General features: G+C 35.2%; 1 protein-coding gene across 4 annotated transcripts in view; it reads right to left on the bottom strand.

Annotated features, from left to right (window-relative positions):
• The window catches only part of LOC5564815 (inositol 1,4,5-trisphosphate receptor), a 125,204-nt gene that overhangs the window by 64,553 nt on the left and 47,056 nt on the right, over nt 1-13,595 (bottom strand). For 2 of the 4 annotated variants that reach the window (XM_021842234.1, XM_021842236.1), the window contains exons 2-4: nt 12,098-12,513; nt 11,042-11,228; nt 47-121 (exon numbers count right to left, since the gene is read on the bottom strand). In XM_021842234.1, the coding sequence (XP_021697926.1) occupies nt 47-121; nt 11,042-11,228; nt 12,098-12,198 (363 nt within the window). In that variant the 5' untranslated portion in view covers nt 12,199-12,513. The remainder of the gene's footprint in view (nt 1-46; nt 122-11,041; nt 11,229-12,097; nt 12,514-13,595) is intronic. The other 2 variants (XM_021842235.1, XM_021842237.1) reach the window with 1 other exon arrangement.

Raw genomic sequence — 13,595 nt, 5'->3', positions numbered from 1 at the left:
AATTAGTGAAGAACAAATGCGAAATGATAATATAAGCTGAACTTACGTGCAACTGATCAACAGAACGTGATAACTTAAAACTTGAACTGCATACGGGGAGTTTATGTCTTGAAGCTGTAAACTGTTTGAAATTTTATGATATTTTCTAGTATTATATAGGAGGATTAAGGGCATAATCAACTTCTCAACCATTTACCTATACATTTTAAAATCCATAAAACAATCATATTTTCCAAAAAAAAAAACATTCGTGAGTTTTCAATTAAAGGCTCTATTCTTTGATATTGATATATTTTTTTGAGTATTTTCGATAATCAGGTAACTTTGACAGTGCAATGTACAACATCCTAAACGAAACATATAATTTCGATAATTTAGTTAAGCAAAACGAATACAACAGTAATTAGTATTAATATGACACTTCATGTCAGATTTTTCTATAAATGTTAAACCTCTATTCATTAAATTTCATCCACGTTTTCTATTAATATTCTCTATTTCAGTTTCAACTACAATGATGTGAAACAGTAGTTTAGTTGTGAATTTTTAAAGTTACCTCATAACTGAAAATCGTCTTTCGATTATATGAAAAATTATCATTCATAATGAATCATTATACAATCTTTCAACTGCGATCGTTTTAATGAAAATGTATGGTTTTAATGGAAATGTATTATCTTTGCAAATAATGGAAGACTTATTAAATTTTCTCCCAGTTTGTATTATGCTCTGAATTCCCTTACACTACAGACGAACAAACATAACGGTCATGCATTTAACATTCACTAATACCACATCTTGCAAAATCCATTTAAATTGCATATACCTTCAATGTAAATGTAAATTTCAATGTAAAAACCGATGACTAATTTGAAGAAAAATCTTCAGTTTTCTTATCATGTAATCAAATCATTGACTACTGTAATGGGGTCTGTACTGTAATAAGGGGTCAGAAGTAAATTAGAAGTCAATCATCTGAACTCGTTGTATTAGAGATCCATAGCATTTTAGTCGTTGACGCATATACCTACCTACTAAACTGCAAATAATCGCAGATCAGTCCCATGTTTGCGAGGTTTTCTATTTACATGGAACAATTATGCTAGTTTTAATAGCTATATCGGTAAACGTGCAGCTATTCAGCAAAACCTTACAGAGGGTGACAGGTTCGAATTATTGTCCAGCCTATTTAACGTGATTTTTTTTCTATCTTTATTAACGAGATTTTTAGCCCTAGGCTAGTTCATCTCGGGACCAACGGCTTTACTTCCGAAGGAAGTCGTCACTGAATTTTTTAGTGACTATCTCGGGGATGGGATTCGATCCCAGGTCCTCGGTGTGAGAGGCGTGTGTTCTAACCACTACACCAGGTCCGTCCCCTAACGTTATTTCGTTGATCCTGTAGAATCTTCTTTTTCGGAACACCTGATAAACCAAGAAAACACACGAAGCATCAATACTTCAGGACTGGGCTTAGAGTGAGCCGAGAGGCCAGGGGGTGTGGCTTTGGGCCTTAAAATTTTAGGAGCCTTCGCAATATTTGTTTTGTAAGTTTTTTCCCTTGATGTTATTCAATCAATTGCATGCATGAGAAAAATGAACTACTAATAGATAAACGCGGCCCTGATGTAGATACTTAAATAGACTCAGATACGTATTTTGAAGATCTAATTACGGCTTTGAATTCGTGAATTCTGATATCCAATCGAGCCATTCTCATTACCATTTATTTCAGAAGTGATACAGAGACCTTCTGAATAGTATATACAAGAGTTAAAGGCTAAAGGTGTACATTATTTATTCAGATTTCAATGTTTGAGATATGTTCAAAATCATGAAGTATGTAGAATGATTTAGCCAAAGATTTCGATTTTTTTGCTATAAAGTAAGGTACCCAGGGGCAAGTGGGAATCTGGGATAAGCGAATAATGCATCATTCTGCATGTATGCTAACGATCAAATGTTCGCAAAGCGAAGTCGTAATTTTTGGAAGATTTTAAAGCTTTTATTCCGAGATTCGACTCCTAGTATGCAATTCTTGATCCGGAAGGTTATCTGGCATGGTTCGGGCGAAAATTAATGCCGTGGATGTGTTCCGATAGCCGTAGCGGTAAACGCGCAACTATTCAGCATGACCAAGCTGAGGGTCGTGGGTTCGAATCCCACCGGTCGAGGATCTTTTCGGGTTGGAAATTCTCGACTTCCCAGGGCATAGAGTATCTTCGTACCTGCCACATGATATACACATGCAAAAAATGGTCATTGGCATAGTAAGCTCTCAATTAATAACTGTGGAAGTGCTCATAAGAACACTAAGCTGAGAAGCAGGCTCTGTCCCAGTGGGGACGTAACGCCAGAACGAAGAAGAAGAAGATGTGTTCCGATTAACGTTAATCGCAACATGTTATAATATCCGACAAACGCTTTGTCCCGCGACAAACAGTGCATCAGATGTTCCATCCCAGTGAACCACGTATCGTACAAGAATGTGCATCCTAAATCACATATTCATGCGTCCAAAATCATAATTGCACAAGATGCCATATTAAGCGTTATCAATGTCAATACAAGTTGTATATAAATCCCCAATACGATTCATAAACGACAATCTGTGTTGACAACAAAACATGTCGTAAATAGTGCAACATAGAATCACGTTATGTCATATAAACTGACAGATCATATATCAATTCAGTAAGCATCGTATGAAATCGCAATAACTTAGCAAAAATTGCCACCCAAACTTTATCTATCTGCTGAAGATGGGCATCAAAGAACAACAAAGTATGTGTAGCTGTACATGGAACATGTATTAACATTGGCAAAAAATCACCCAATGGATAAGTAACCCTTGGTGGTACAGTGGTCAGGGGCCCGATTCCTGATTCAAAGGTCCCGTGTTCGAGACTCGCTGGAAATTGTTTTTTTTTTATTTTCATTCAAATTTTGTGGCATCGCATATCTGATCGCAGAAAGTCCGAAAAAGTCGTGCCAAGTACGCATATAGCCTCCACTTTGGTTGGTATATAGCCTTTTCGTGCATTCTATACGATTGAATTGATTCATATAGAATGATGTATAACAAATGTTATACCAACCAAAATGTTGACTGGGATATATCTTAACAAAGCGCGCGTAATGAGGTATTGCAATCATGTTTTTGCAAGAACAACGGCCCTCTTAGACCATTCAAATAAGGTACCGTGGGGTAAGTGGATACAGAAAAATCAATAGTTAACTTCATTGTTATGTACAGCTAACGTGAATAGTTTAACTCAAACTTTTTTCTGTGGATAACAAATAAGGGACTATTATATTTCAAATCGTCATTTATTTCGATTTTTCTGATTGTTATGTATTGAGAATGAGAGACTTAAAAATTTGCGCCAAATGATCCACTTGCCGCACCATGGTGGGGTAAGTGGACCACCATTAAAAAAAATCTGTTCTCGAAACAAATGTAGTATGATTATGTTTAGTAAGAATGATATTACCCTCGCACTTGTTATTAGTGCTAGTAATGTTACATTTTATTACTTTAAAATTAAAAAGTATCTTTATTTAATCAAAATATAATAAAAAGTTTGTATATATTAGTTTATACTAATTAGAACAAAAAAAAAACATTGTAACTAGAAAAATTTGGAGAAAATTCATCCATTTATACGCATAAGTTATACAGGAGTATTGTTTGATTATTCCTAACGATATTTTCAAAAAGCACTCTTGGATTAAAAATATTAGTTACATTTACTTTTGAATAACAAACTGAAAACCTTCTGTTTTATTAATGAATATATGTGTATCATCTGTCTAGAACAATTTATATGGTCAAATAATGTACGAGACTATGCTTTCGATTGGAAAATTAGTATATTTTGCTCTTTTACAACTCAGCTTAGATAAACCACGAAAAATTTCTTGTGAATTTTGAAATTATTATTCTTTTTATATTTTTTTTTATACCAGAATGGTTAAAAAAACTTTTAGGTGGATTAATTCAAATTTTCTATGGTCAATTTAACAAATTCAAGCTGGGAATGGAACAAAATAAAGGAAAACAACATTTGCGGGTACTTAAGCTTATTAAAATTCTTGTAAGCAGTCTGCCAATAAATGATAATTATTCTTGATCCACTTACCCCACCCCACTAAAAAGTAGGGGTTAGTGTACCATGTCCAATATATTTGTATTTATTCATAAAAATGACATATTTTCCATTGTGATTCATTCAATTAGAACTAAAATGCTCACCATGTGCCGAAAAAAATAATAGAATTTGATTTTAGACAGGGATACAATGGATTTTTGATTGATGGAAAACAATTTTCAAATTAATTACTTTTTGCAGCTCACAAGTTTGCTTGTGTTAGTGTACGTGTAGTACCAGTTTTGCAATAGTATCAGTGTGGGCGTAAGAATATAACCTAAAACGAAGCAATGGTGCGAAAACATTCAACATTTCCAAGTATTTAGGCTTTATATTGAGAAATGATCCACTTACCCCACTGATACACTTCCCCCACTGTACCTTACTGTGTTGTTAGTCGCTAGAGACGATTCTTTCCATCCTTGATAGAGGAAGGATATTGCTTTCATTTGAGACTTAAACATTTTTGGCGGCCATTTTTAATTTGGTCGCCATCTTGAATTTTGTTAGAAAAATCGTTTTTTCACCATTAGTGCATCGCTCGTTTAAAATCAGAAAGCTGAGAAAAAACTGAGTAAGATAGACTACAAAAACTAGGTGAGCAATGAAATATGAAATATATGAAATGAACGATTTTCTAAATCATGTTCTACGATTTTGACGTATATGGTGAGTGCAAACAATGAAAACATCATTTTTTGTGCAACAAAGAAACATGTTTTTAATCGTCGGTGTTTTCTTAGATTTGAATGAAAAATAAAAGCATTGATTTAAGTGAAAAAATCTTGCGACCTTCTTCGATTTTGACGCCATCTTGATTTTAAGTACCGGGTACCCCCTGTTGGTTTGATCACATTTAATCTGAACATTTTTTAATTTGTACGCCGCTTATTTGCACATCGTTCAGATTAAAAATGGTTCAAACGTCATTCTGCTCATGGACACAAATGATAATTTTTTATACTTCGGTAGCCTTACATTTTCCATAAATTTTTCGATCAATAGATTTCATATCAAAGTTGAAAATTTGTTTCCAAAACAATTATTCTGGGGAATGGCTTTCTGGCGAATGGTACATTCTGGGGAATGGTTTTCTGACAAAAATCATTCTGGCAAATTGATTCTGGCAAATGGTTTTCTGGCAAATGTCATACAATCAGTACTACTAGTAGGTTTCTTTCTAGAGACCTGATATCTATTTTAATGCAAGTCTCTATTTTTAATGGTGATCTCTGAAGTATCTATTTTAACCAAAAAGGTTTCTATTTTTTTCTTATTTTGCTTGCATTGAATCATGATGCAAAATTGTACAGAAATCTTCAGAAACTATAACGGGTTCAACAGGCTCTTCAAGAAATTCGTCTCAGATTCCCCGAGGAAAAGCTTCAGGAATTCTTATTGAGAATACTTTCAGGGTCTCTTACAAGGATCTTACTAGTAATTCTTCAATAGATTCTCTAACTATTCTCCCAGAAATTCTTTTAGCAATTTTTAACGGATGCTTCGAAGAATTTCTCCAGAGTTTGCTCAAAGAAATCCTTGAGACTCCAAAGCTACTACTTTCAGTAATTTCCTCAGGCATTACTTTAATTTTTTTTAAATATCCTAGAATTTCTTTCAGATATTTTTTCTCTAATCTTTCAACCGAATTCTCCAGTTCATACTCAGGGAGATTTTCTTTTTCTTCTTGGCATTAACGTCCTCACTGGGACAGAGCCTGCTTCTCAGCTTAGTGTTCTTATGAGCACTTCCACAGTTATTAACTGAGAGCTTTCTTTGCCAAAGTAGCCATTTTAGCATTCGTATATCGTGCGGCAGGTACGATGATACTCTATGCCCAGGGAAGTCAAGGAAATTTCCATTATGAAAAGATCCTGGACCGACCGGGAATCGAACCCAGACACCTTCAGCATGGCTTTGCTTTGTAGCCGCGGACTCTTGCCACTCGGCTAAGGAAGGCCCCTACTAAAGGAGATCTTCTAAAGATTTCTACAGAATTTCTTCTGAGTAAATCCACAAAGGTCTTTCCTAGAGTGTTTAGAAAAATTCCTGAGAAATAAATTTCAATTTTTTTTTTGAGAAAATCTCAAAATATTATTGGAAGAATTTCTGTAGAAATCTTAGAAGGAATCTCTTGAGCAATTGCTGAAGGTATCTTTAGAGAAATCCTTAGCTGAAATCTTACATAAATCCTGAAAGACAATTTTGAAGGAAATACCTAAAAATTTCTGAAGGAGCTAGTGATTGAATTTTAGCATTCGTTTTGACCGGGAATCTTGAAGAATGTCTCAGGGAAATCGATGGCTGAATCACTCGATAAAACCTTAGAGGATTTAGGAGTTTCTTGAAAAAATTCTCAAAGAATTTTTGGAGGAATTTAGATGATTTCTTAAAGAATCTTTGGAGCATTGCCATTTCTGTGGTTCTCCTTGAGATAGTCAAGGTTTTTAAGGTATTCAAACTATACAAAATTCTTGGAAAAATCCCTAGAAAAATTCGTGGAGAATATGCTTGGCAAATAATCACCAAATGAACTCCTTTAGAAATTTCCGGAGTAATGTCTGAATAATTTGGCGAATTCCTGAATGAATTTCTGATGAAAATCCTAAAGAAAATCGTGTATGTCGTAATGTAACGAGGAATTCTAAAAAAAGCCCAAGAAGTCTTAGAGAAAAGTCTGCTCTAATGCTATGAAGAATCAAACTCTTATCGCCTATTAGGTTTTGTTTTGTTTTCTTGGTTCCTGTTTGATCTCTTTTCGGTTCCTTTTTGGTTCCTTTTAGGTCTTTTTTTCTGGCAAAGCATCTTCAATTTCCTATTTTACGCTGTGAAACGGAACGCAGAATCAAAACAAAACATTGAAAGAGGTAACCATTAACATGTTTCTAGGGTGCCTAGATGTTCAAATTGAAAATTAACCCCGATGGTTTGCACGAGGTACCGTTCAAATTAACGGGGCACGCTATGTCTGAACCAGCCGATTATAAAAATAGAATGTACATCGGATTTTTTCACGCTACATATCAGTATTTGGTCTATATCTTCATAATCTGAAGGTTTTAATATATTTCATCGGGGAAATTTTTTCCATACATTTTGTATGGGCTGAAATGCGTCGTAAAACGTTATTTTCATGGGTTTTAGTATGGAAAAAATCAAAGTTTCACCGATGGAATATTTTAAAACCTTCCGATCATGAAAATGTAACACAAATACTTAACTCTAGCGAGAAAAAATTCGAAGTACATTCGATTTTTATAATCGGCTGTTTCACATAGCGTGCGGGAGTGTACGGTATAGTAACTTTCAATCAGGGACCAAAAAAATCATGCTCACTCTACTTAATTCACTGACATTTATGCCACCATCAAAATAACCGCACCACCACTAATATGATTGTACAATAAAGATGACATGAAAGTAGATACAGAAAACAAACAACGATGCCCGTTTGTCGTTGGTGTTTTTGATCATCAGAAGCAGGAGAGTGTCAATTTTGGAAAATTGAGGTTCAATGAGGTTCACATTAATTAAAAAAAATATGCTGTGATACGGGTATAAACGATCCGATGTATGGAATCGACGATATTGACGCGTCTTTAGAGTTATTTGCGAGAAAATTACAACTTCCCGTAGCGAAATGTAAAAAAGTCAAGCTGCTTCGAATGAATCTCATTTTTTGTTTCCGATTATCACAAAGCGGTTGAGTATCAGCAGTTGAAAAGGAAACTGACAATCTTGCGGCCAGCCTATGCCAATCTTTGATGTTTAATCAAGGTGAGGATAAAAACAAATAAAATTCAACGAAAAATCAATCTAGCTAGTGTCAATATAGGCGAGGGTAGATTGAGATTTTCATCCTTGTTGAAATCCAGTCCAGGGTTAAAATTTTTCTTGCACCACTTTTAAATGGCTGTTACTTTTTACTCGTTGAGTATTTTCAATTGAAATTTTTAGTGTAATTTGTTCAATGTGTATTTGTTTATGCTGTGCAACTTTCACTACACCCAAAATTATCCAAACGTCATTGTTACGTGAGTTTTCACGTGGTACGTGTTTTTTTCCATCCCACTTTTCACGTAGCACTTATGTGAATACTTTCTGTTCAACGTTTCCAAATAAGGTAAAAAACCTGGTATATATTACATATTCACCTTGAAATCAATTTTAAAATTCAGCAGCTCCTGGAAAATCTAACAGCCACCATCTTTAAATTATAACTCAACAATGAATGAATACGAAATGAAGATGACAAAATGAATTGATTTTCACGTAAATGCGATTGGTAGCTACAGTGACAGCCGGGTCTGCATTTGGTGGCCATACATACTCTAGTAACTATTACCTTAGTCAGGTGAATAGGAGGCCACGAACGTTTGACCATCAATCGGAAAGAAAAAAGTGGCAAACATGGATCTCCATATAGTGTTAAGGATCACAAACGAGTCTTTCAAAAAGAATCCCAACAGTTCAACTCGTGATGTGGCAAAGAAACTGAATCTTCCCAAAGCTTTTGTGCTAGATGAAAAATAAAGCGCTGTTTCTTATATTCTAGGTGCCCCACGCATAGAAAATCAAACGCAAGATTTAATTTGAAATCGTTTGAGACGTAGACCTGCATGTCCATTCACATTATTGGCGTCATCGTGCAGATAATATAGTTTGTTTCCGAAAGGTGTCAATGAAGGACGTCTCGAGTGAAGTGAGCAAAGAAACAGATTTCAATTGCAATTAGTGTTCCTATCAAATATTTTTGAGCTTAACAGCATTGAAATGCTAGTTTTTTTTTAATCATGGACCCTTCTTATTTTTCTTCTTCTTCTTCTTCTTGGCATTAACGTCCTCGTTGGGACAGAGCCTGCCCCTCAGCTTTGTGTTCTTATGAGTACTCCCACAGTTATTAACTGAGAGCTTTCTTTGCCAAAGTTGCAATTTTCGCATTCGTATATCGTGTGGCAGGTACGATGATACTCTATGCCCAGGGAAATCAATGAAATTTCCATTACGAAAAGATCCTGGACCGACCGGGAATTGAACCCAGACACCTTCAGCATGGCTTTGCTTTGTAGCCGCGGACTATAACCACTCGGCTAAGGAAGGCCCACGTCACACAAAAACGAATACACGGCGTAAAAGTAGATCATTGCATCTTATTTTTGTCATGTCGTGTATTTTTTTGGCTTGGTGTGATCATGTAATTTTAGGATCGGATGTAAATTTGTTTCAAATTGTACGCTTCTTTTATGTGCATATTAATAAAATGAATAGAGGAACCTGGTCCAACTCGGATCTAGTAACAGTTTATTGACGATAACTTTTCAGCACGATGGACGGCATGAAAAGTTTTATGTATTCTTAAAAGCCTGTTTTAGCGCGCACACTTTTCTCGCAGAGAGTTTTGTGATGTCTCCTACCAGGACATGGCTAGACATGATTGAACAAAATTCTCCTAAAGGTCCGAATTGGACCAACCCTGTTCCAATTTGGACCCTCAATGTTCTTATTCGGACCACCCTATATTTTATTGCTTTTTACTATGGTAATTATAAAATATATCTCCGATTTGTTTGGTATCAAAGCTTGTTGGAGGTCCTATATAAGTGCAAGCATAAAAAATAATTTAGTTCGCGTAAGAACTAGCCAAGTAAAAAGTGAATTTTATGAAAAATGTGTATGAAATCCAAAACTGATTAAAATTGAGTACAGCGTACTTTCCCTAACTCGGTTTTAAACTGACCATCGTATACGGGAGATATCGATATAAAGAAAAAAATATTTTTAATTCTGGAGCTTTTTGTTAAATACATTGGAGAAAATCCATTTTTGATTAGAATATAGTAAAATTTCAACATATTGAACATGATATGAAAATATTGGGTTAAATAGGTGAACTTGTTTGAGAAACTGAAAGAAACAGCATCGAGTCTAGGGACATCAAGTTGGAGAAGTATCAACATACATTTTAGGGTCAAAGTGCGCTATAATAAAGTGATTTTAAAATGATGCCAAACTTCAAATTTTCAAGTTTAAAACACATCGTATCGGGTAAGGGAATTTAATTGCATTGTTCTCAGCAATCGCAAACGTTTTTTTATCGTATTGTCAAACAAATTTGGAAAGCTTTATCCAAAATAGGCTGTGACATTGATGGAGATGCTTTCCAAGTAGCTGATTTATTGATTCCGTTTTTTGTGGTCTACCGTATTTTTTAGATTTATTCGAAGACTTTTTCTTGACAGCAATAGAATCACTATCCATCAATATTACAACTTCCATGATTTTCTACCAAGTCGAGATGACGTTCACGGGGTGGACCTTATGAAATAGACTAACTGCTCGTTGAAAATCAAGAAGTCCGTATTGAAACATGTCAAAAAGTCCAGATTGGACCAACACACATTTTGTGAAAACTAGTAGAGCACAAACAGTGCATAGAGATATCAAAACCATATGAGCAGATGAAAGCTTACGCTTGGAGGATTCGATTATGGAATAACACAGAAAAAATGGAGAATTATTGTCAATAACAGGAGCTTAGAAATAATGCTAACCGATAGCAGACTAAGGCACTTCAAAACAACAAACTTGTATAAAAATCAAACGAATTAACTGAAAGGCGTCAAATTTATTGTGTTAGATCCTAGCCAGACAAGGGCTGGAAAAACGTTACACACTATCTTTACAGTAGCGCCAGTATTGAGAAATGTTTGATAGTCAGAATTAGAACAGGGTCCGAATTGGACCAGCTTCCCCTAGAATTAAATAATCTTTCATCCAAACTTCTGGAAGTTTAAGAGATCAACAAATATTTTATACTACCCACAAATCGTTATTGCTTAACATGAAACACTAAACATATAACATTGAAGCCAATTTTTGAAAATACTCACATGTAAGCGCTTGAGCAGGCTGGTATCCGTATTCGTTGTGGTGCTTTGTTTGGCCGCTTTCCAGAACTGCTTCTGCGCCGAATACCGATTCATGGGACATATTTTAATCAGACAGTCCCGGAACTTTTCCGGCGGATCGTTCAGATCTCCTGCTCCGGGACAGACAACCACACGGTCGTCTACCAAGCTTTAGGAGAAGGAAATAGAAAAGGGTCTTCCGTTAGTCTGTTGATGCATTTAAATTTGGATTATGGCTTCCCGACCAGTGGATTACAACATGAATTACATCAAAATTTGTAACTTATATCAAATTTTGTTTCATTTTTGTTAGAAGCATTATGAGTTAGTGTAGAAAACTATAACAGAATCAAAACAAATTCAGTTATAATAACAAAGGCTGCTTTAAATTAATTCAGATTGAAAACATAATTATAACACAATTTGAAAACAAATTTTTCTACGTAACTGCATAATATTTCATGTCATTTTGTTATGCTTCACTTATGAAATAAAACACAATAAGTTAAACATATAGGGGCCGAGATAGCCGTAGCGGTAAACGCGCAGCTATTCAGCAAGACCAAGCTGAGGGTCGTGGGTTCGAATCCCACCGGTCGAGGATCTTTTCGGGTTGGAAATTTTCTCGACTTCCCAGGGCATAGAGTATCTTCGTACCTGCCACACGATATACACATGCAAAAATGGTCATTGGCATAGAAAGCTCTCAGTTAATAACTGTGGAAGTGCTCATAAGAACACTAAGCTGAGAAGCAGGCTCTGTCCCAGCGGGGACGTACGGCCAGAAAGAAGAAGAAGAAGTTAAACATATGTTTATTTGATTTGAAAAATGTTGAGTTTTACTTTTGATTAAATTATAACAAATTTTGTTTTTTATTTTGTTGAATATAAGAGAAATTTAGTTATAACTAATGTTTTTAAACTATTACACAGCCAAAATTGTAACATATTTTGTAAGAAAAAGCGTGCTGAGCAATAAAATCCTTTACAATTTTGTAGTAATCCACTGGTCGACTTGGTATCGCACATGACACTTACCCCAACGTGCTCAGAAAGCCGGAAATGCTTCCCTCCGAGTACAGGGAAACAATGTCCCCCAGATGGAGGAAGCTAACGGAACCCATCGTGCTGTCTCCCATTTTTACTGGTTTCTTTTTTTCTCAATCACACATACAGGACAAACACAAAAACGGACTCACGTACAATGCCACACTGAGAAGCAGGTGGCGAACCTTAACCTAGATCACAAATCTCGCATCTGGCGTGCGAGGGGCGGGAGCACAAACAGCATGCAATTTTGAACTCAATACGCCATAAATCCCGCAGTCAGCATCAGCGATTTTCCTCACTCTGCAGCTGGTCTTCTCTTGGCACAAATAGCGAGAATGGATGTATCTTCAATTGTGGCAGCATCTTCCACAAGTGGTTTCAAGTCGAAAGATGCATCTGGAAAACTGAGATGAGAAAACTATTGTTAGTGACGAAGGAAATATAGCTGGGATTAGTAAAAGGGTGTATGGGTTATGTTATAAATATATAATATAGTTTAAGAAGCTTGAATTGAATTATTGCGCAAAATCGCGATGGAATACTGAATTTTCATGAATTTTCCAAATTTAAGTAAATTATAACAGTACAAGTTATCAATAATATCATTCGATATTTGTTTCAATGTTTCAACATTGGATATTTTATGTAAATCATTAGTACTATATCAGGGAGGGAGCTTCAGAATCATTTTCCAAATTTTATTTTGAATCCTCTGCAGAGCTTTCTTTTTGATATTACAATAGCTAGTCCATATTGGTATAGCAACATGACTGGCCTGAAAATTGAACATTAAAAGCTTGTTCTTAAGATGTCTACAACGTTTTGTTTTTGTGTTAAAGAGTTGGTAAAGACATTTTGTGTATTTGTTACATTTGGCTTGAATGCCCTCAAAGTGGCTTTTAAATGTTTAATATGTATCTAGCATGATACCTGATAATTGACTTCATCTGACAAATTAATTGGAGCTCTTCTCGTCGTGACAACTTGTCTACTTGAAGATTTCAAATAAAAAGCTTTTGATTCACGCGGGAATATTATAAGTTAAGTTTTAGAAGCATTCCATTTTTACAAGTATGAAGAAAATATATCCAAAATACTACAGATAACAAGCAGGCTTTTCGTTCTTTGGCGGAAAGGCCTGTTTTATTCGCAAACATGTATTTTTGACATCCCTGAGGAACTCAGGTAAGTCAGATGTGAAAGTATTGTATAATATTGGTCCCATATTGCTGCCTTGAGGAACACAACCTCTTACAAGAAATCTTTCAGAATTGGAGTTCTGATAATTAATCTGAAGTGGCCGATTTGACAGATAACTTTGAATTATTCTCACAATGTATATTACCACAATTATTTTTTTTTTAATTTTGCCTCAAGCATGAAGAAGAGAAACTGAAATTATCTGCGACAATATAACCATAGGATTTTTTTTTTATATTTCCATCCGAAATTAAAAGATTCGAACTGTAACCCAACGGAAGAAAAT

Source organism: Aedes aegypti, chromosome 2 (assembly GCF_002204515.2).
Source record: "Aedes aegypti strain LVP_AGWG chromosome 2, AaegL5.0 Primary Assembly, whole genome shotgun sequence".
Taxonomy (NCBI): Eukaryota; Metazoa; Arthropoda; class Insecta; order Diptera; family Culicidae; genus Aedes; species Aedes aegypti.
This window is presented reverse-complemented; position numbering and strand designations above follow the sequence as displayed.